The sequence below is a fragment of the Rhinatrema bivittatum genome, chromosome 16 (genome assembly GCF_901001135.1).
Source record: "Rhinatrema bivittatum chromosome 16, aRhiBiv1.1, whole genome shotgun sequence".
In the NCBI taxonomy this organism is placed as follows: domain Eukaryota; kingdom Metazoa; phylum Chordata; class Amphibia; order Gymnophiona; family Rhinatrematidae; genus Rhinatrema; species Rhinatrema bivittatum.
Window position 1 is genome coordinate 23342571 of NC_042630.1, and position 24248 is coordinate 23366818.

The 24248-nt window shown below is 42.2% G+C and overlaps 1 protein-coding gene across 3 annotated transcripts in view; it reads right to left on the bottom strand.

Annotated features, from left to right (window-relative positions):
• LRCH4 (leucine rich repeats and calponin homology domain containing 4) overlaps positions 1-20519 on the bottom strand; it is a 103130-nt gene extending 82611 nt beyond the window's left edge. For 2 of the 3 annotated variants that reach the window (XM_029580185.1, XM_029580183.1), the window contains exon 1: positions 20127-20519. In XM_029580185.1, the coding sequence (XP_029436045.1) occupies positions 20127-20331 (205 nt within the window). In that variant the 5' untranslated portion in view covers positions 20332-20519. The remainder of the gene's footprint in view (positions 1-20126) is intronic. The other variant, XM_029580184.1, reaches the window with a different exon arrangement.
• Positions 20520-24248: the final 3729 nt, after the last annotated feature.

The following is a 24248-nucleotide window of genomic DNA, read 5'->3' on the forward strand; positions in this document are numbered from 1 at the left end:
TCCGCGTAGATGAAATGCTTTAGTTTTAATTTGGAGAGAAGATGGCATAGCAGTAAAAGGTATATGTTGAAAAGTGTCGGTGATAATGAGGAGCCTTGTGGGACTCCCATAGAAGAGTCAACGGGGTGCGATTCATTGTTGTTGATTCTGACTTTGTAAAATCTGTTTTGTAGAAATGACTTAAACCAATTTAGAGCTGTGTCTTTGATTCCGATGTCGGCTAGTCGTTCCAGGAGTAGTGAGTGTTTTACAGTGTCGAAAGCGGCTGATAGATCGAGGAGTATGAGTATGCAGGATTGTTTTTTTATCAAGATTCAGGAGAATTGTGTCAGTTAAAGAGATCAGAAGAGTTTCAGTGCTCAGTTCTTTGCGAAAGCCGAATTGTGACGGTGCTAGGATTTTGTTGTCTTCTAAGTACTCTGTCAGTTGCTTGTTTACTATTTTTTTTTTTCTAGTATTTTAGAGATGAAGGGTAGATTTGCAATAGGTCATGCATGCTCATGCATGTATAATACCACTTATCCACACGGGGGTTCCCTCAAGTTTTAATATAAAATTCCAATAAAATAAGAATTAATACTACCCACCAAGCGGCATCCTGCTGGCCTTGAGCATCTGTTACAGGTAAGCAACTCCGCTTTCTCAGAGGACAAGCTGGATGACAGTCCTCACATATGGGTGAATTACTAGCTACAGGCTGCCCCCAACAGAAAAAAAAAAAAAAAAAAGAGGGGAGGGAGGAACAAAAAAAAAAAAAAAAATCAAGTGCCAATGGGCACACCATTTTGTTAACAGAAGGGGACAGCCTGAACAGAAAGAACGAGCCCTAGGTGAGAACAGAGTTGCGTTCTAAATCTCAAACAAGTTCCAAAGGACGGATTGACCAAACCTGCTGTCACATTGGCCAATCCTATTCAAACAATGTGATGTGAATGAAACTCCACATCGCAGCCCTGCATATCTCCTCTATGGGGACTGCTCGCAAGTTGGCCACTGACACTACCATGGCTTGAACAGAATGAGCCTGGATATGCGATGCCAAGAACAACTTCACTGGTTACCCATACGTCAATGTATTCAATACAAGATACTGTCCATCATCCATAATTTAACACACAGCACGTCGACCGTATGGCTATGTTCCTCTTTACGTCTATAATCAACCTCCGCACCACTTATGATCAATCGACCAAAATTATCTGCAGGTTCTAAATATCAAAACAGCCAGGCTAGATCTAACCCAAATACATGCCTTCTCCGTAGCAGGCACTATATTATGGAACTAGTTACCAAATTCAATTCGACTCCTTACAAATACAAGAGAATTTTAAAAGGCTGTTAAAAAAAAAAAAATTATGTTCACTAGTGTTTACTGACCAGACATGAAGGCTTTTCCTGTCTTGTCTTATTTGATTTTTATGCTGTTCTATTGCGTGTGTTTTTAGTTATGTAATAACTACATTTTTATTTGTTAAAACTTGATTATGTATGTTATATTTCGTAAACCATTTAGCCCTTTAATTTGTGTAGGTGGTATAGAAAAGTTTTTAAACAAACACAAAGGAATTCAAGGCCTTATTAAAGATGTTTATTCCTAGGTTCTTAGAAAAGCACTCTGTTGGTGCTAATGCAATCTTTGCATGGTTAGTCATGGGGCTACAGCATCGCTGTCCTGTCATACTTGCTGTGTGCTAGCACTCCAACTTTAGACAATAAAGGATTTCCTATTAGTACTTCCACTTGCTCCCTCTGGCACGAACTGGCGTGTTGACCTTTTTCCTGAAGAGGTTTACAAAAAAAAAAAAAAAAACTTGACACCAAGCTGCATCATTCCATCTCGTGTGCGCGCACGCATTCGGGACGGCTCAGTCTGCTGGTAACAAACATTTCCTTCTAAATCCATCAAATCATTACCAGCCCAAATTATTAGAGACTCACTGAAGGTTAGAAATAGATCATTAATTCTCTACAATGGACATGTATACAGGAAAACGTAGTATCAAAATTGTACTAAACGCAACTAGAAGCCCATTATCCATGCAGCAGCCTTGATCAAGCATCCTCTGAGTCCTGGGATTTTTCTTTCCAGATACTGAGAACAGAACACGGCACTTCCTATGGTTAACAAGGGACATCATAATACAAAAATATGAGACAGGAAGACTAACCAACCCTTTTTAGACATTGTGTTCACTGTAAATGAAACCAGAATAATAAGAACATAACATGCCATACTGGGTTAAACCAAGGGTCCATCAAGCCCAGCATCCTGTCTCCAACAGTAGCCAATCCAGGCTACAAGCACCTGGCAAGTACCCGAAAACTAAGTCTATTTCATGTTACCATTGCTAGTAATAGCAGTGGCTATTTTCTAAGTCAACTTAATTAATAGCAGGTAATGGACTTCTCCAAGAACTTATCCAATCCTTTTTTAAACACAACTATACTAACTGCACTAACCACATCCTCTGGCAACAAATTCCAGAGTTTAATTGTGCGTTGAGTGAAAAAGAACTTTCTCCGATTAGTTTTAAATGTGCCACATGCTAACTTCATGGAGTGCCCCCTAGTCTATTATCCGGAAGAGTAAATAACCGATTCACATCTACCCGTTCTAGACCTCTCATGATTTTAAACATCTCTATCATATCCCCCCTCAGCCGTCTCTTCTCCAAGCTGAACAGCCCTAATCTCTTCAGCCTTTCCTCATAGGGGAGCTATTCCATCCCCTTTATTATTTTGGTTGCCCTTCTCTGTACCTTCTCCATCGCAATTATATATATTTTTTTTTTAGATGTGGCGACCAGAATTGTACACAGTATTCAAGGTGCGGTCTCACCATGGAGCGATATAGAGGCATTATGACATTTTCCGTTCTATTAACCATTCCCTTCCTAATAATTCCCAACATTCTCCATAGAACTCTTCCTCTTATCTCCCCGGACCCACTTCCTCTTTTTTTTTCCTTCTCCCCTCCTCTTTTCTCCAAAGCTTAATTCATTTTGTTGTAAATTTTATGTTAAAATTAGCTACCTAGGTAGCTATATACTGTTTTATGTATTTTCATTTTCTAATCTATTTTATTTCATTGATTTTATATTTCTTTGTAAACCATTTTGATAAAATTTTATTTTTAAAAACAGTATATAAATACTTTTAAATAAAATAAAAAATAAATTGTTTGCTTTTTTGACTGCCGCAGCACACTGAACTGATGATTTCAATGTGTTATCCACTATGACGCCTAGATCTCTTTCTTGGGTTGTAGCACCTAATATGGAACCTAGCATTGTGTAACTAAAGCATGGGTTATTTTTCCCTGTATGCATCACCTTGCACTTATCCACATTAAATTTCATCTGCCATTTGGATGCCCAATTTTCCAGTCTCACAAGGTCTTCCTGTAATTTATCACAATCTGCTCTTGGATTTAACTACTCTGAACAATTTTGTATCTGAAAATTTGATTCCCTCACTCGTTGCATTTCTCTCCAGATCACCTATAAATATATTGAAAAAGCACAAGTCCCAACACAGATCCCCGAAAAATAAGCGAGTGGCAGGCCTGCAGCTCATTAGAGGGACCAGGGTTCAATTTCTGGCTCACATCTTCCGCTTCGGGACATCATGGTCATTATGCAATAGCGATATCTCTTAACAGCATAGAAATTTTAATTGTAAATAGTCACCTTCACAATGAAAATTTCTATGCTGTTAAAGAGATATTGATCTGTGTATATCGTTTGCCACACATTTCTTTCGCTGTATCTTCTCTACATGTGTGAGCATTATGCAATAGTAACACCTAGTAGCTAGATTGCAGGATTCCAAAAGAACAGAAGCCCAGATACATGGTCCCTGCCTAGGACAGCTGCCGCAGTGACTGAACTAATGTAAACTGAAAGAGTGATATAAAATGGGGAGAAAAAAAATCCATGGTAGTTACAAATGAAGGCTCAGGTCCCAGCCCTCATTCTGAGCAGGAAGCCCAAAGAACAGGAAGAAGCTGCCAGGATATTAAAAAAAAATAAAATAAAATAAAAAAAACTACATACATGACTAGCTTACGTACGGCATTTAATTATTTCTAAACATATGGATTCTCACTTATGAAAGGTTTGGAGCTTATGATGCAGACCAAGGTCTGAAATATATAATACAACTAAAGAAAATTCCTCCTGCTAGTTCCTATTAACCAAAAAGTAAAGAAAAAAAAAAAAAAGATTTGATCATGCTTCCTTTGCTCTTCATACTTTTAAGGCTCTGCCAAAATGATTTACTTACATTCCCGATATTAAAGTTATCACCCTCCTCCCCTGAAAGGCCTTTCACTTTATTCCTTCACATGTGGCTCTCATCAGGGATCTTCCCTTGCACAGTTTCCGTTCCTCTGCACCCAGTTCTCAGGGATCCTCCTTATGAGGCCTCCCTTACTCCATCCCATCTGGATCTCATCAAGGTTCCTTGTTTGGAAGCCTCTTTTTTTAGCCCTTCCAATACAACTCACCAGGCAGAGGTAGCTACTTCAAATGCCATACTTCTATGGGTGCAGAAGTCATATTTGATGAGTGTCTCCCCCATACAAAACTATGACAACTACATGTGCAGCACGCCCAGACTAATGTCGGGAACTAAAGCCATATCTTCTTTATGGCTAGTGATCTGTCCAGTTAAGTAGAATATTTTCCAGAGTTAGACACCTAATTTTGTAAGGCTAGGAGCACCGCAAAAGTAACCGTTTTGTTTTAATCACCATTTCAGATATCACTCAAGCCTGATTTTACAACACCAGGCATTACAGAAACTTGACACAAGAGTTGACAGCCCAATGATTAGAAACGAGCAATGTGACCTATCTGTAGCACACACTAAAGGTTAATTTTTAAGGCATGTTAAAAACTTTAGAAGGCAATGTAATGCCTTGCCATACAGGCTATAATCACAAAAGAATTGTATGTATAACCGAATACAACAGGCGGCCCCAAGGTTGCACCGACACACCACCACATTAATGCCAGTACTAGAGTAAAAGGGATAAAGCAGTAGGGCTTCTATGCAGGTATTGTGTCTCTGATTGCATCCCGTGGAGGCGCCTGCTTTTTCTGCGTGCAGAAAAATAGCACCAATTTCAACACGGATATTACATCAGCCCAATGGCATTTCAATAGAGCTCTAAAGATTAAACTAGAAATAAGAAGCCACAAAATTAAAGAAAAAGTTAATACGTATGATGCCACAAAATTCCAGAAATCTGAGTTTGTTTTTCTTAATGACCTGATTCTTCTCCACTTCCAGTCTCAAACATAAGACTAAAATGAACTGTCCAATTCTTAAAGACAGACATTTTTTAACAACCCAGTATACCTTGATTAATCAGATCTATTTCTATCATTATTAATGCAGCACGGCTTTTTATTGGAATGTTGAACAGTCATAATTATGCACCTACATATGTAATTTAATCCCCATCCTCACTGACCGTCAGGTAGGGCAGATGTTTCTATTAAGCAAACTAGGCAGTTACCTAGAATGCCGAACATTAAGGATGGCAAAATCCCACCAGCACAAGGCCCAGAAGGCAGCTGTGCCAGAGACACTGCTGCCAAGCAAGAGAAGAATTGTACTGGAGCTAGCGCTAATTGATGGGGAAATGAGTGCATCACCGAAGGTTCATCTAGGCTAAGGCATCAAATACTCTTGCACCAGCCCTGTGGTCGGGACCAAATCTAGGATTACAGCATATGTAGGCAGAGGACCAGGGGAGGGGAAAATCGGAGACCAGCACAAGCAGCCCCTTGGAAAGCAGATGTTGAGGGAGGGGTTCCAGTGTTTGGGTGTCTTCTGAATTAAAAAAAGTCTCATGTGCCATAGGAATGGGTCAAGAGCTAGGTAAAGCAAGCAAAGTGTACCACTGCGATAATTGTGGGATATTGAAAAGTAACTTAATTTGGGGTTTGGTTGGGTTTTTTTTGTTTGTTTTTTTTTTTTTAATTAAAATCCTGCTGGGCAGACTAGATGGGTCTTTTTTGTCTATCTTCCATCATTTGCTTTGCTATTATTTAAGTAGGTTTTGATGTACATATAGTACTGGTTGGTGTCATGTTGTTAAAGGGTAACTAAATAAGAGTTATTCCAATATGATAATTGTGATGGTCGCTATACATCTTGTGAGAGAGACTAGCCAAAGAAAATAGGGGAAAGCCTGGGAGAAACCTTCAGAGCAGAGAGCCAGTAAGAACAGGAAAGAAACTACAACTCAACTCCTAAGAGGCAAAAGGAGTTGAGAGCAACGATGGTAGAAACTTTCAGGGCCTTTATTACCTAGCGGTCCGATATAGTAAAACCCGCATGAGAGCCGGCCCTCCGAGACGAGCGATCAAGTATTTAAATGAGGGCCTGCGGTAAAAGGAGGCGCTAGGAACACTAGCACGTCCCTAGCGCCTCCTTTTTGACAGAAGCGGCAGCTGTCAGCGGGTTTGACAGCCGACGCTCAATTTTTCCGGTGTCGGTTCTCGAGCCTGCTGACAACCACGGCTTCGGAAAACGGACGCTGGCATAATTGAGCATCCGTCTTCCAACCCGCGAGCACATTTTAAATTTTTTTTTATTTTTCGGGCCTCCGACTTAATATCGCTATGATATTAAGTCAGAGGGTGTACAGAAAAGCAGTTTTCTGCTTTTCTGTACACTTCCCCGATACAGGCCGAAATTAGCGTGTTTTTGACTCGCTATTACCCCTTACTGTATAAGGGGTAAAGCTAGCGCATCGAAAACTGGCGTTCAAACCTGGGCTAACATGTTCTGTATCGGCCTGTGAGGCAGGAAGGAAGCACCAGGTATGATCTGCTGAGGAGAATTTGCTAGAAGGGAGCACAAGACAAAAGTGAAGAGTAGAAGGACAGAGAACCATTGTGGTGACCTCCAAAGCTTCTTTAAAATGCTGCTGTGGGTGGTTGTGGCAGTAGCTAGGAAGCCATAAAGATGATATAAATTCCAGCTGCAGGCTACAGAGGGTGGTGGCAGTGGGGTTTGGTTCCAAGAACCAAGTCCATGCTAAAAAGCAGAGATTGTTGCCCTCATTATAAGCAGAGCTGGTTATAACAGGCTGCCTGTAGGAAGGCAACCATTTCTGGTGCTCCGGACCTGTAACACCCCAAGAAGGAATAGGGTACCCTGGAACTATTGTGGAGAGTGGAGATTTAGCATGCTGACCCAAAAATCATGACATAACGTATATAGTATAACAGAACCTTTTTCTTACTGGAAAGTTTACTAAAAATAAAGTTATTAAAAAAAAAGTGTAATTTTTCTGTTAAACTAATCAGTTGAGCCCACTGCATTGCATCCTATCCCACAATTATTGCTTAATAGTAACAAATGAGGTAGCCTAAACCCAGGTTCCAGTCCCACTCATACCACCAATACGAACTTCAGCAAGCCATCTAAACTTAAAGACAACAGCAAAAAAAAAAAAAAAAAAAAAGTGTTTTAAAAGTCATCCTATTAGGAACTCAGGGGTAACTTGATACCCAGAATTCTTTCTAAAATAATTATATTTATAGCACTTCCTGCTCCATGGTTTCTGCTCTCCCTATTCATAACTACTCAGGCCATCCATGTAACATCTGTCACACAGAGCAGTGCTGCAGCTGAGGTTCTTTACTGTCCAATTTCTCAAAAGGCTAGCCTGGAGACAGAAAGGAATCCCAGCTGCCACAGAGATCAGAGCAATCCATGTTCTACATTAAGTGGTAAATCACACAACACTGAAATCACATCGCCATCACAGTTTGACATTCAAGGCAGTGCCACAAAGAAATAGTGCCTTATTTGCATGTGCTGCTTTTATGAATCTTCACTGTGGAAGCACCCTTACGCCCAGTTGGAGTCCCATCTGGAAGTAGGATGAGGGGGAATCATTTATCATCCAGTCTCATCTGAGTCACCAAGAGGTTTAACAAATATTCTCAGGACATCTCTAAGAAAAATGACAGGTCTTTAACCAATTACTTGAGAAAGAAAAGCTAGGTACCATTTGAAGTAAAGCAGAGAATCAGAGTTGTTAATGGTATATATAATCAGGTGCTGAAGAGACAGAGGACCCTAGATATACTGTTCCTTCAGAATCCCTCTGAGTTTCACGGTTCTAGAGTTGTGAAAGGACACTGCAACTCAGCTATGGGGCTGCAGCACTGCTTCAGATTTCCTGTCAGAGACTAAACAGGCCAATGCAATATCATGCACCTAAAAAACGCATGCACATCCACCTCTCCTGGGTGCTCGATGCAATACGCGCACGAGCTGCCGAACACAAAGGGAAACTCTGCATCAGGCACCCCAGAGAAGTGGCTAATGCATCCACAACAGCCCAGTCAGAGCTCCCAACCACCCCCGGCAGGGCTGTTCCCAATTGGTCCTTTTCTCTGAAAAGCGTCAGCGAAAGGACCAATCCCATTTCAGGGCAGCCTTCTGAAAGGGGATTGGTCCTTTCACAGACATCTGACAGTGAAAGGAACAATCAGCCGTAAGTGAATCAGTGAATAAGTGCCCTGTGCGTGCAGGTTACCAAAACAGGCGCTCAATTTATGAGCGTCTGTTTTATCCCACAGCAGCTAATTTACTGGCACAATATGCACAGCCCTGAGCGTGTATATTGTGCACCCCAAAGATTTTGGGTTTTTTAATTAAAGACTTTTTTTTTTTTTGGTATGGCGCAAAAATAAATAGAAAGTGTTGTTTTTGTGTTGATCTCTTGACACACAGGAAGACTTTATGCCTGCTTCGGGAAGGCATAAAATTTGACAGGTTAAAAAGGGCGCCTTGGGTGCACGGGGATTTTTTGCATCAAAGGGTAATAGCTAATAGCCTCATCTACATGGAATTTACACGTGATGAATGCTATTACCTAGTGTGAGTGTGGACACACGTTTTGGATGCACTGATCCCCTTATTGCATCTACCGGTTCACCTTTATCCACATGTTTATTAACTCCTTCAAAAAAGTGAAGCAGATTTGTGAGGCAAGACTTGCCCTGGGTAAAGCCATGCTGACTTTGTTCCATTAAACCATGTCTTTCTATATGTTTGTGATTTTGATGTTTAGAACACTTTCCACTATTTTTCCCAGCCCTGAATCAGGCTCACTGGTTTATAGTTACTCGGATCGCCCCTGGAGCCCTTTTTAAATATGGGGGTTACATTAGCTATCCTCCAGTCTTCAGGAACAATGGAAGATTTTAATGACAGGTTACAAATTTTTACTAATAGGTCTGAAATTTCATTTTTTAGTTCCTTCAGAACTCTGGGGTGTATACCATCTGGTCCAGGTGATTTACTACTCTTCAGTTTGTCAATCAGGCCTACCACATCTTCTAGGTTCACTGTAATTTGGTTCAGTCCATCTGAATCATTACCCATGAAAACCTTCTCCGTTACAGATATCTCCCCAACATCCTCTTCAGTAAACACCGAAACAAAGAAATAGTTTAATCTTTCTGCAATGGCCTTACCTTTTCCAAGTGTCCCTTTAACCCCTTGATCATCCAACGGTCCAACTGATTCCCTTGCAGGCTGTCTGCTTCTGACATTTTTAAAAGTTTTTAATTGTGAGTTTTTGCCTCTATGGCCAACTTCTTTTCAAATGTTCTCATAAGAACACAAGAAAATGCCATACTGGGTCAGACCAAGGGTCCATCAAGCCCAGCATCTTGTTTCCAACAGTGGCCAATCCAGGCCATAAGAACCTGGCAAGTACCCAAAAACAAAATCTATTCCATGTTACCATTGCTAATGGCAGTGACTATTCTCTAAGTGAACTTAATAGCAGGTAATGGACTTCTCTTCCAAGAACTTATCCAATCCTTTTTTAAACACCGCTATACTAACTGCACTAACCACATCCTCTGGCAACAAATTCCAGAGTTTAATTGTGCGTTGAATAAAAAAAGAACTTTCTCCGATTAGTTTTAAATGTGCCACATGCTAACTTCATGGAGTGCCCCCTAGTCTTTCTACTATCCGAAAGAGTAAATAACCTGTCTTATCAAGGTCTTACATTTAACTTGCCAATGCTTATACTTTATCCTATTTTCTTCTGATGGATCCTTCTTCCAATTTTTGAATGAAGATCTTTTGGCTAAAATAGCCTCTTTACCTCACCTTTTAAAACCATGCCGGTAATCATTTTGCCTCTTTTAATGCATGGAATACATCTAGTCTTTGCTTCTAGGATGTTTTTGTTTAAAAAAAAAAACAAACACACAACAACAACATCCACACCTGTACTTTTTGTACTAGACTTTTTTTTCAGCATGTTGTAGATACAAAAACAGCCTTGCCAGGCTGTAGGTGCAAGGGAAACAGAACCACTTTCAGGGGTAGTGTCAACCTAGCAACTATCTCTAAAGTGGGCAACTACCTAATGAACATTCGCCCTTCTGTACAGTGAACAGCACTATAAGTAAGGTCGAGACTGAAATGACCCCCCTGCAAGGAGTTCCACAAATGCCCGGCCATCCACTCCATGGCCTCATCTTTAACCTACCCTACCCAAATTAGATGGTGGCACACACAAAAGGTAAAAACTGTCATCACATACCTCCACCTCCCCCCCATGTGTGATTCACCATTAAACAAACCATAGCAATAAAGAAATAATAAAATGGACGAGCCCCTGCTTCCATTGAAAGCTAACCCTAGCTCGGGTAAACAGATGGAACTGCACCTTAAAATATTCCTGGGTAAAGATCTCTGCAGAATGAGCCTGTCACTCTAAGATGCATCTTAGCCAAGCGAATTCCTTCATGTCATACCATTCCCAAAATGGTCCTTCATGAGTAGCCATTAGATGGTACGAGGGGCTACCTGCCCCAGACCTTTAGCATCCAAATGCTAGAACACTACCCCTAACCCAGTCTGACTGTCAAAAGAAATGGGGTATTAATCTGGAGGCCCAGGGCAGCTCAGGAACTAAGTATGAGTGCTGCCTAGTGCATGCTAGGCTGCTAGCATCGCTGCCACAACCTTGGTGAAGATTTTAGGGGCTGTTGCTAGGTTGACAACCTCTGGAAGTGGTTCTGTTTCCCTTGTACAAACTGCCTTGCAGGCTCTGCTGATGCACTTAGATGGGAATATGATGGTGAGTTCCTAAGTCTGGACACTGGAAACGGTCCTGGCCTCCCCAGCGATGTCCTCAACCACTGCCTCCATCCAACAGTGGGGCACATGTAGGTAACTAGTTACCTCCCCCTCTCCCCCACCATCCACAGTATTACAGGGTGCCAAGACTTACTTTCTTTGGGCCTTGGAGGTGAAAGTATCCTCACCCCCTACCCAGAATGCTAAGGCTATTGCCATCTGGGCTGAGTGGCCCCCCCCATACTACGTGGCTCAGGCCCCACTGCCTCCGGAAATGGAGGCTTGCAGAACTCTCGCCCAAAGGGGCCTATTTTGGTCAGTATACTGACCTTAAATGCTGACCCCATTCCCCTTCTACCATGGCACTAGTCTTAAGCAAACTTGCCGAGACTAATCATCTGCTCAGGAGATTGAGAGTGGACTAGACATCCCCTCATGCATTGCGTAGTGCTTCTCTTTTGATATCCACTTCAGTGAGCACCCATGCTCTTAAGGGGTACATCCTTGATGACTGGAGGAGGGGGTCCCCTTCCATTGCCAAAAAGAATTTGTGGGAGTAACTGATATTGTTCACACCACTACCCTAGAAAAGAGGGATACCAGTGCCCTTTTCCTGGCAAAGGCATATTACATAGGAGTTATCGAATTGCAATGCTAGCTCCCTCTTCCTCCAGGAGACCTAGAGGCTCGAGAGAGTCCCCTTACAGGGATTTAGGATTGCCCCTCGGTGGGAGTGCGCTTAATTCTTCAGGACCCAAGAAACTAGAACACGTAGGCCTCTGCACTGCTAGATAAGCTCTGTAAACCTCAAACTCTGGGGCTAAAGTTTCCAGCCAGGGAAATTTATAGCCCTCCTGGGCCTTTGGGGGGGGGGGGGGGGGGGGGAGGAGAAACCTTCCCTGGATATTATCCTGGGGTCTGGATCCCTAAGCATGTCCCCCTAAGGAAAACAGATTGTCTTCTCCTGATGGCTCTGAACCATTCCAGTCCTGCGGTGTCTGCCCTGAATCAGAACAATAGCTCAGCTCTTGATTGCTTTTACGTAGCTTGAGGGATCGAATGATGGCTTTCACCTTCGAGATGCTCTGCTAAGTTTCCCTCAAGGCAGCAGACCTCTGTGGGGCTGAGCCCTTGCTTAACGTCACAGCTGAAGCCTTCTAGTCTCCCATTCATATTCCAGGGTCGTTACATCACATGCTAAGTAAGCCCGTTACACTGCAGGGCTACAAGTTGCAGATGCCACTTTAAGGGGGCTGCTGGGGCTGAGATTGCCAGCCACCATTGAAGGAGGAGTGGCCTGCAGCCCAAATGCAACAATCTTCAGAGCAGTGGTTTGCAAACCTGTTCTGGAAGGCCACCAGCCAGCCAGTCACGTTTTCAGGATATCTGCAATGAACATTTATGAGAAATCTGCATGCAAATCTCCCTCATGCATATTCAATACAGATAGCCTGAAAACCTGATTAGCAGACTGATGCAATAAGACAGCGTGGTAAAATGGGGCACGTCTCCTGGGAACTTGATGCAATTATGTAAATGAGCTGCTGCATTAAAAAGGACACGCTAGGGAAGAATTCATGACACCAGTGCTCAAATGCATCGGATGTCCAGGAGACGAGGCTGTGTGCCCACAATGCAAAGGGCACTCAATATGAGCGTCCGTTTTATCCCGCCTCAGTAGATTTTGCACAATATACATGAACACACACACCTGGAACTTTTATATTGTACATTCAGAATTTTTGTTTTTAGATCAGGTCATTACATTATTCCTAAACACCGCAAGCAGTAGATCTAAGTGTTGCAACTATACTTAGAAGGAATCACACGGAACAGAATGTTTGCATTTCTTATGAGTCCTTGACTCACAGGATGACTTAATGCCAGCTCTGGGGCTGGAGTTAAACTGGCCGCATTAAAAGTGTGCATAGGAGTAATAGCCAATAGCCTCATCTACATGGAATTTACAAGTGATAAATGCTATTTTAATGTGCTAATCCCCTTACTGCATCCAACCGTGCGTTAGCCTGTTCGCTAGGCTGGGCACACTTTATTGCTTCGGCCCCTAGGTGTGCCATGGAAAAAGTCACCACTACCTGATGCTTTGTTCCTTATCCTCCTGCAGACCAGTAATTATGTATAAAATTTTCTTCCCCCTCAGTTGTAGACAAAGAACACACCTCTTATGATTTCACTCTGGGCTTATAAGGGGAGATGTAGCCCTGGTTCAGTCTCAGTAGTCTGTCTCCAGCAGTTGTAACAGACAGGATTAAACTCCCAGTCTTGATTCATCCTCAACCTGGTTCAGCCCTCCGATTCCTGGGCTACCAGTCCCTCAGGGTTGCTTCGCCCAGTAACAGCCTGCTCCTTGGATTAAAACAAAAAAAAAATTGTTTTAGAGGGGGAGTTACCCAGCTGGGCTCTCTTGGGCCTCCTCATACTTTGGTAGGGCGGAGCCTCTCCTGCACCCCGGAGGACTGGGAATCTGAGGGTTTGCTAGGGCTGTCAGCTGCTCCCTCTCTCTCTCTGTATTTATGCTGCCTCTCTACTTGAGCTCTTCACCTCAAGCAGAGAGGAAAGTTTGAAAGAAGAAAAAAAAAAACCAGACATGCTTTGTGCACATAAACCGTTTTCTGCACATAAAACAGGATTTTAAATCATTAAACTAAGTGATCTGTGCTGTAAACAGCTTTGCTCAGAGCAACATGAAAATCTCAGTTTTACAAATGATTAATTTCCGGAGGTCATTTGCTGGGCCTCAGGCTAGAAAGCAACATGAAGTCCCTGCTGCAGCATGCGGATCACTACAGCCAGAAAGGTCTCTTTTCTTTCTGCGAGTGCCAGCTGGGCACACAGCCCCCTTTGGCACCCAAAAAGGGAAAAATTACTAAATCTACTGTAGATTAGGTTCTAATGAAACTATGGCAAAGTTAATTACAATCTTTCATGAATAACTAAAGTATAAAGCTGAACACTACAGTTAGCATTACTAAAAGCGGAATTAGATAACACATTTTAACTAGAATTGGTCGCAATAACTATAGTACTGTGCGATTGCCAGTTAAGAGAGGAGACATGGTGTCTGGAATTAGGAATTCAAAATTTGTGGGTTCTTTCATGGCTCTACCATATAACCTTCCTAATTTTCTTATGTACTATCAATCTTTGAACAAGTGATTAAGAAATCAATTACAACTAGGCTCAAATCCCAGCTGTGCCACTATATAAAAAACTTCAACAAGTCACCTTGCCTCTCTGTACCTCAAATCTTTTCTTGGCTTTTGCTAATAAGATGTTTGACCTTGAGAATACTGTGTGATTTTCTGCTTCAACCTAATCCCTTAGGGGGAAGGAGTGCCTTAGTATGCTCCTGCTCAGTACAGTGCAACTAACAGATGATTTTCTGTAAACAAACAAGTTTATGGTTCTACCTGTAACACTATATCCAGGGAGTGACAGTTGAGAAACATACAGCAAAGAGAACAAGATGACATCCAAGTCACTGCATCAACAACTCACCTCTGGAACCTACCATAGGTCACAAAACTTAACTACATTCTGACCTGAATTTGGGAAGGTTTATAGCAACTTCTGAATTAGTACCCACTCTGGAGCCCAGGAAATCAAATCAGCTTTAACCCTATAACAGAACAGATTTTGCATCTTGTATCTAAAGGATCTCCATATGCCCTGCTTCAGATGGCCAGTGATAAAACCCATCCCATTCAAGTAACATACTCATTTAACAGGATTGGAGGAGATGGGAAGGAGAGGCTTTGGCAGCTGGCACTAGAAAATAGGAGGAGGGTAAGATGACAAGTTGAATAGCACTGAAAGAAGCAAGCTATGCGATTCCACCTCAAACCTGATCTATGGCTCTCCTTATGACCAGATACACATCCTTGGCTGAAAAAACTTTAACTATAGTTACCCAAAGACATGAGCTGGCCAATGCCACATCACAAGCAGCTACAATCCAACTACTAGAATCACTAAGAACATAAGATATGCCAAGCCAAATCAGACCAAAGGTCCATCAAGCTAAGCAACCTGTCTGACAGTGGCTAATCCAGGTCACAAGTATCCAGCAGATCTCAGAGTAGATCTATTCTTTGTTGCACACTCCCAAGAATAAAGGCGTGGCTTTTTCCCAGGCTACCTGGCTATTATTTGAAAGGGTAAAAAAAAAAAGTCCCCAAAATATTACAGGGGTGACCAACTCTGGTCCTCAAAAATAGGAGATTCTGGTTTTTGGGATATCCACACGCAATATGCACAAGAGATTTGCATACAATGGATGCATTGACCTGTTTGGGGGTTCCTGAGCACCAAGCTGGCCACCACCCCTGCTCTATTACATCCCTATTCCATTTCTTCAAGCTGAAAGGCTAAAGAGGTTAGGGAGTTTCTTCATAAAAGGAGTTATTCCATTACCTTTTTCTTTGTTCTTGCCCTTCTCTGTACTTATTCTACTTCTATCTTTTTTGTTGTGGTACAGAGTTTTCCCCAATCACACAAGTCTCCCCCATCTTGAGGACTTGTGCGCTCTTGCAAAATTATGATATTTTCATAATATGGTAGCATTAAATGACAGCAGACAGTCTCTTCTTTGCAACCAGAGCGAGCCTAACTCACAATCTATTACTGCACAAACTAGGGAGAAAAAGGTTCTTGCTTAAAGTGTGAAATAATATACATGTTCAAGGATCATAGATTTATAACAATAAGATATGAAGGAGGGTACCTCAACTTGCATTCTCTGGTTCCGTCCCACACTATCCTTATTCACACAAATAAAAATACCATTGTCCCAGATTCCTTGCTAGAACTAGGTTGATGTAGATCGTAAGGTGAAACCCCAGCAAACTAACAAAACAGAATAAGCCTGCTGAAAGGACTGATTTATGGAACACAAAGGAAAATTGTTTAGATATTTCTGCTGTGCTCAGGCCAGAGCACAGCACTGGGAGACACTTCATAGGAGAGAAGCAATTAGAAGAGTGGCAGCTGTGATGCTGAGATGGGGTCACCAGAACAAAAAGACTCTCTCTGTTGTTAGAAGTCCCCGTGTGAGAAGGCAGTGCTAGGATTTTTTGTCTTCCGGGCTTAGGACTGCCAATTTACCTGCTTGCTTTCTGCTGCTATGCTCAGCCTGGCCTATACAATTCCCTCTCTCATATCATGTACTGGACAATTTGCTTTCAATGATCAACTCAGCTGATGTTACAAAGCAGATACTGAGCAAATATGTCTGGAAGCCACAGAATGCACACATGAAACCTGAGCCTCCAGAAGCATAAAACAGAACTAGGCTTTTGTCTACTCTCCAGTATAATAAAAAATACAATACAGCTACAAACAATTAAAACTTTCTGCGGTGCAGCTCCAGTAATCTCATACTACTTGCCTACAATAAATACATCATGAACAGGTCAGTCATTCAAGGGCAAAAATGCCATGTTGCACTGGCTGTAAGCATTTAATACTGCATATTAGTGTCAAGGAGCATGCAGAGCAAGGCAAATATCCCACACAAAAAAATGGTTCAGTCTCAGAAACTGTGTTGACTCATTAAGAAATGAGTCAACCAGACTCAGATAGGGTTTCTTTTTGGAAGGTTGTTTCTTTCTACTTTTGCATAAGTAGAAAACAGTTTTGTTTTAAAATTTGTATACCATCGCACCTGTGGCTCCAAGTAGAAAGCTGCTGTTTCTTGTGCTCTCTACAAAACTGGGACTGACTGCTGAGAACAGAGAAGTTTTTTTTTTCTTTTTTAGGTTTATATTCCGCTTTTCCGCACTTCAAAGTGGATTACATTCAGGTACTGTAGGTACTTACAATCCAAGTTTGTACCTGAGGCAATGGAGGGTAAAGTGACTTGCACAAGGTCACAAGGAGTGACAGCAGGACTCAAACCCTGGTCTCCTGCTTCATAGCCCACTGCTCCACTCCCTAAAGTTAAGCCAGGAGACCTAAGAGGATGCTCAGGTGATAACTTTATCATCACAGTGATCAAGTAATTTGACTTTTTCCAATACACTAGTACTCAATTGGTTCATAAACCATATCACTGGACACTTTTTACCCCAAAATATGCATACACATTAAACTAGGCACTGAATTTCAGGGCAGTTTTACTACTCAGTTTATTATACCCATCCTTTCATAGTGTGGGGCTGTTGTAATTCCCTGCTCTGATGGCTATCAACATGCAATAAAAGATCAGTAATCACTACAGAATTCATTCAAAAAGATTAAAATTAAATCTTATAATTGTGTTTCACTAGAAAGCATCTCCATCACTGGGGTTCTGGAAGAACTGTGTTGCAGAGATGGCAAATTATAGAACACATTACTTTTACGCTTTGAGGAAATCCAGCAAGATTATGAAAAGGTCTAGGAACTAGAGAAAAAGAGAACTAGAGAAAAAGGACGGAGGGTGGAGGAGCTGTCTGCACGGGGTAAACCTAGCAATCTGTACAAGCTACGTCTAGTTTGTTTTTGTGTTTTCCTCTGTCCAACCATGGCTTCAAGTTTTTGATTTTGATGTTTGTTGTAAATGAAAATGTTAAAGAGTAAGATTTTTTTTTTTCAAACAATTGCCACTTTATAAAGTTAACTAATAGCATTTGTGAAACTGAATTAAAACATCTTTGAAGTTTTAACATGTAAAACGATTAAGAGATGAAACAGGAAGCAAACCACCCACATGTTCTTGATACCAAACTATACATTTAACACACCAACCATCCTACAAGTCATATTATGAACTTCCGTCTCCATCCCCCACTTTAATGATGTAAGCTAGTATGCCTGCAACAACTGCTTTGGAAAGCAGCTGGAGTCGGCAGCCTTATTACACACACACATACAATCTCAGCCTCTGTACCCACGTAAAATCTTCGAGTCCACACAAAAAAAGACATGCAAAGACATTACAAACAACTTAAGAGCTTGTGAAGTAATTTTCTTCACTGATACCACATCCCCTCTCCACAAATACTGGCTCAAGATAAGTTGGAAGGAGTTCTAAGCACCATCATTTACGGCAGAAGTTCTCAGAGTCCTGGGAACACACCTGCCAGTAAGGTTTTCAGGATATCCACAATGAATATGCATGAGAGCTTTACATACAACGGAAGCAGTGCATGCATATTCATTGTGGATATCCTGAAAACCTTAATAGGAGTGTCCCCTGGGTTGGGTTAAGAACCACCTATTTAAGGCACCTTTAAAGCTCTCTCCATGAATTTAAAAAAGTGCAGAATTGAAAATGTTATATGCAAAAACACTGAAGTGCAGTACTACAAATAGAATAAAATACAAAAATGCAACCGCCTCAAGCCATTACTAGAAGATATTGCTCACAAAAAAAATGTAATTTCACAGCACAAGGTACTGAATATCTTGCTCTATTGTCACAGGACCTTAGCACATGAAGTGAAAGGAGATGAACATATGTCTGGAAAAATATTAAATATTAGGAAGGCCAAATGTGAATAAATGAAAAACAAGCAGACAACAGCAATTTAAATTAATTTACAGCATACATCTTTTTGTGATGTCATAAGAAAGCATAATTTACTAGCCACAAGAGACAGGGAAATACAATCATGAAATGACTACACACACACCAAAAGAAATTTTCAAAATTTCAGAGAGAGAACGATAAAGAATTGGTGTCAGCATGCCAGTCTTGGAGTCTTACAAATGTCCATCACTGGACTTCTCAATCATTCACCCCAAGTGTGTATTTTTTTATTTTTAACTGCATGTGTGAAAAATCTGAAAATGATGAAAGGACTGAAACTAAAGTCGAGAATATCTATGCAAATCTTTCATGAAAAGTAATCACAATCACATACAAGTCCCAGCATGTTAACCCACAGGCCCAAAACGATAACCTGACATTAGTTAACCTTTTGTCCATAAACTGCTTCAGGGGACGAAACAATGGTCAAGAAATAGACACTATCTACACTTAGCTGGAAACACTTCCAGATAACTGTGGATAGTTGCTATTTCGAGACATCTCCAGAGAAGTGAAAATAGTTTATATTTCTTTACCAGTGTTTGTCCCCTGAAGAAGTCTACGGACGAAACATTAGCTAATGTCAGGTCATAGACCTAAAAATTGCAAAGTGCTAAATATTGAACAAAAAGTAAATGACAGAAACTCACTTCCTTCAATTTTAGCTATGCAGCAAATTAAATTTAACAGAAATGCAAAGTCACACGACCATCACCAACGATATCACTAACTTTTCAATGATAACCATAATAATCCAAGAGAAAATATCTATTGTACGACAAAATAACTCTGCAGCAAAGAAAAAATGCAGGATTAAATAAAGGGCGTCATCACTAATAGCCTCACCAACTTTTTTCTGAAGTCAAAAGGCACCTATCAATGCAAGAAGTTTCCAACGTGAAAATAGACATAACACACAAAAACTCCAGAAAAATCACCAGTGACAAAATAAAACGAGGGCATGCAGCATCGTGGCACCACTGTTTGTCATCGACCTCCAACATTGGCGGTGTAAAGAACAAAAAAAAAAAAAAAATCTGTCCAAATTGTTATCATAAAAAGAGAGTCACCTGTTGCACAGGAAACCATGGACATGTGACGTAATTCATTTTTAATGACGTGTTTGACCCTAATATCACATATCATTCAAGGGGAAAAACAAACAAACAATCTGGATCACTTGCACTCTTATCACGCCCCTCCCCCACCACAAAAAAAAAAAAAGCCACCACCACTAACAATGGGGAAGGCGTCTGATGTTACGGCAACCTGGACAAAGAGGGAAATCAACCTCTAACGGCGCGGGCTAACTTTCAAACAGCGAGGACCTACACCCAGGTCCGCATGCGACGCCACGGAGGCCTGACGTCACAAGAGAACTTTAAAGTGTAAAAACAAGGAAGTAAATAACGCGGGGGGGGGGGGGGGGGGAGGTAGATGGAGGAAGAGAATCACTCACCGGCTTGGGTGATGTCGGATAGGTCGTAGTTGCGGGCGCCGCGCGGAAACTCTTTCAGCTTCCGGCCGCCCAGGTTCAACACCCCGGAGGCGGCCGCTTCCTCCAGGGCTTTCTCCGTGCCACGGCCGCCCACGAGCAGGAACGGGACCGGCGGTAGAGACTCCTCCAGCATCCCCGCCGGAGCCGCGGCCAGAGCTGTCGCCATCGTCCGGGCCCCTCCTTCGCCTTCCTACCTCCGCGCGAGACACAGGCTTCACATAGAAAAGAAATTTAAAAAAGAGAACGCGAGAGAGCCCATGCGAGCAAACAGCTACCAGCGCTTTCACTATAATTAGTCCACTCAACGTCCCTTTCTCTGCCTTAGCACCCAAACTTAGACAACTCCGCGCCGCCGGCTACCCCTCCCAGGCCACGCCCACCCCCCAACTGCCACCCCTCGAGCCCACCACCCTCCAATGGTGGGAGGAGGCGGACACGACGTGCGGCAGAAATCCGCCCTCCCACTGTAAAAACCTCGACGCACGCCACGCTTCCTACTTCTTACAACTCGACATCCCGCTCTTCCCCCCACCCGGTAACAACGGCCCGCCCAGCGCGTGGGCGCGCACGTCGCTGTCCAATCAAATAAGGAGGAAGGCCCAATGGGCGGGGCGAGAGGAGAAAGCGGACTGCGGATAGGAGAAGAGTGAAGATTTCCAGGCGGGGAAGTACCCTCCCGCCGACCAGTACCGTCGAGCCGAAGGCGGCTGGAGGGGCGGGGTTTTGGATGAAGCTAAGAGACGGTTGTTAGGGAGAGTATTCACAAAGCCCTCGCGCTCCCGGACATCAAAGTTGCAGAAATGTGACAGGAGTTCTCCGTGGACAGAAGTACAAAATAGCCACACCTGCCCTCCTTCCTCCTGGAAGTTTAAATGTATTACTTTTTTTTCAAAGCTGTTTACATTTTCTGAAGTAAACTAGAGCAGTAACTCGGCACGGGAATAGTCGTGCATGCTCTGAAAATTATTCTAGAGTTTTCGGAGCTATGGAAAATAATGATTGGTCTGCACTGGTGCCATCAGACGTTTGTCTGTTTTGTACTGCCGTCCATAGAGAACTCCCGACACAGGTAGGCAACTTTGATGTCTCGGGGTGACGACGGCATGGCTTTTCCTTCTTCCTGCCAGTGGGTCCCAGAAGAGGAAGTGGTCGGTCCGCGTGGGCAGGAAGAAGGAGGCACCAAACAGTCGCTGGCAGAAGCATCAGAAAGAACAGTGCATTCTCGGGGTCTCACAGGAAGAGGCAGCATCAGCCCGGGCCCACTCAACATTCAGCCGCAGCAATAGTCCACAGGGGCTGAAGGAGGAGGAGGCTGCCTGCTGGAATGGGCTTCTGATGGGGTGATGGGGAGAGGGGGAGGAAGTGAGTGAGAGTGTGTATATTGAAGTTGTAATTCAATTTACTCATGGCTTTCTGAGGACCAAGATCATACTCACACATTACAATACCAATTCCAATGGTCTTTTTTTACTTTTTTTTTTTTTTTTGCACGGTTTTACAGCACTGCACGTAAATATAGTATATTGTTATCACAACTCAAATAGGCATAGGTTGTACAGTTTTCAACTGATTTTCCCTCTTATCTGGCCAATCGAACATATCGAATTAAAATCAATTCATTCACTTCTTCCTGGCATACCATACAATCCAGGGTTCCACAAGGCTCTGTCCTCGACTTTTTAACATTTATCTAACTCCATTATGTCGAATTCTAGGACAGCTTGGTGTGTCATACAAGCTTATGCTGATGGCATTCAGTTTTCTTTTCCACCTGGCATGACACTAACCAATTCTTTTCTCACTGTTTATCCACCATTCAGGATTGACTTTCTCATAAGCTTTCTCTCAATGTCAAAAAGACAAGTTATCTCTCTTGGATACCTGCCTCCTTTCCAAATCCTCCAGTTCCCATGCTTAATGGGTCTGATATTTACTTTGCACAGAAAGCTCACAATCTTGGTATTTATCTTGATCCAAGATTAACAATGAAACTACACATACAGTCATTAGTCCAAACTTCTTTTTTAAAGTTAAAGCAGCTTCTCCATCTGAAACCCCTCTTGGAACATGTTAACTTTCGCAGTGTTCTGCAAGCTTTTGTACTCTCAGATCTTGATTTTTGTGATTCTCTGTTCTTAGGTTTACCCCAATCCACCGTGTGTCCATTACAGGTCATACAGAATTCTGCTGCCTGTTTACCTACCGGATCACAAATACGAGATCATATCCATCCAGTTCTTAAAGTATTACACTGGCTTCTAATCCACTATCGCACACATAACCTTCTTCATAATATCACTTCACCTTGGATACAGTCCACTTTGAGAATTCCTACTCCTTCACGTGCTTTGCATTCTGAAGGCCAGTGCCTGCCTAATAGTCCTTCTCCAAAAGTCGCATGCCTCACTGAAACCAGGGGAACGCTCCTTCTCCATCCATCTTCCCACATTATGGAATTCCCTACCAGGTAATATATACAGTTAACAGAAGATCTTAAGCTCTTTAAACATCTATTAAAAACACCTTTATTTCAGCTTGCGTTCCCCGATAATTAACCTATATGGATATATGTTTTCTTTTCACCTCCAGACTTATCTGTGTATTTACATCAGCAGTTCAGCTGTTCCTACAACTCAAGAGTGTCTAAAGCATATGTCTAGATTATTATATACCAACTCATATAGACATTAGATTGTATATGTTTTATGTTACTTTGTTTTTAATGATTTTGTATATTTTATTGTACCTCACCCTGAACTATTAGGAGGGTTGAGGAACAAATACTTTTAAATAAATTAATGTGGTAAGTGTGCTTTAAATATTCTTGTTCATGTCAACTCTATAATTAAAAATGCATAATTTTTAATTGTGTGTGGGGAGGGAGTAACTTGGGGGGGTGACAGGCTGTAAGTTTCACCTGGGGTGCTTAATACCCTTACACTGGCCCTGTGAACCTCCCTTCTAATTCTGAGAAATAATAAGTACAGCTGAGGAAAGGTAACAGAGCTGTAGTTTCACTACCAAAAGTACTGGCTAGTTGGTGGCATTGCCTCCTCTAAAACCACGTCCTGACTGCCCATTCTGTGGGTTTGGGCTTCCCTTGTGGACACTGTTCCTCCTCAGCACCTTCTGGGGTCTGCCAGCAGAGCCACCAGGAAGGATTTCTGCTATACAATCTTCAGAGTCAGAAATGTAATCCATGCAAGGGTCTGCACATTTGAAATGGAGCACACACAGCTCCTGCCACTTACTCTTCCTCGTGACCTTTCTCATAGTCTAGATTGAGAATACTTATAGATATCACAGGGAACATAGAGGGGAAAAAGGTTGACCGCAATATGTGAAGCCTTGAGCCAGTCACTCTGGTCAGTCCATCACTTCTCGGGGTCTCCTGATATGTCTCTGTATTCACCTCATCTGCACATGCTAGGAAGGACGTTTCTGTCACTGCCCCTGCCAGCTGCACAGAGCACCTGTTTCTTCACCTCTATATCATATATTTCAGGTGGTGGTAGGGTGAGCATAAGATGCCCAGCTGGCTCCATGAAATAGGCCTAGTTTTACTCCCAGTACATGTATAGAAATGTAATTCCTGCTTTTTATAAGGGAACTCTAAACAAGTCCCATACATGCAGCCTACCATGAATATCTGGTTCAAGCTTTTCTCCCTCATGTCAGGGCTAGATATTGGTCACATTAGCAAAATATGGATTTACACTGAAATTTAACTGTCCCATCTCTTGCTTTGGATTTTCTTTTCATTGCAACCAGCAAGAGTGTAAAGATGCATCGACCAAGGACCTCGGGAGGTGGTGGAGTAACCTTCCACAATAACAGAGCTGGTTACTGTTCTAGGGATCACTGGTCAGAGACTTATATTACTATCCTCTCAGGCATTTCCACTACAGTCTCACAGCATGAAGATCATATCGAAACTTTGGATACCGCTAAGGCAGAACGGAAGGCCAAAAATAAGCAACCGGAGAAAAACCTGATGATCTTGAAAACCAGAGCCAATGGAACAACTTAAGAATTCTGGGAGTGACCGAATCGATTCAGGGGAAAGCTTTATTAAAATTCTGT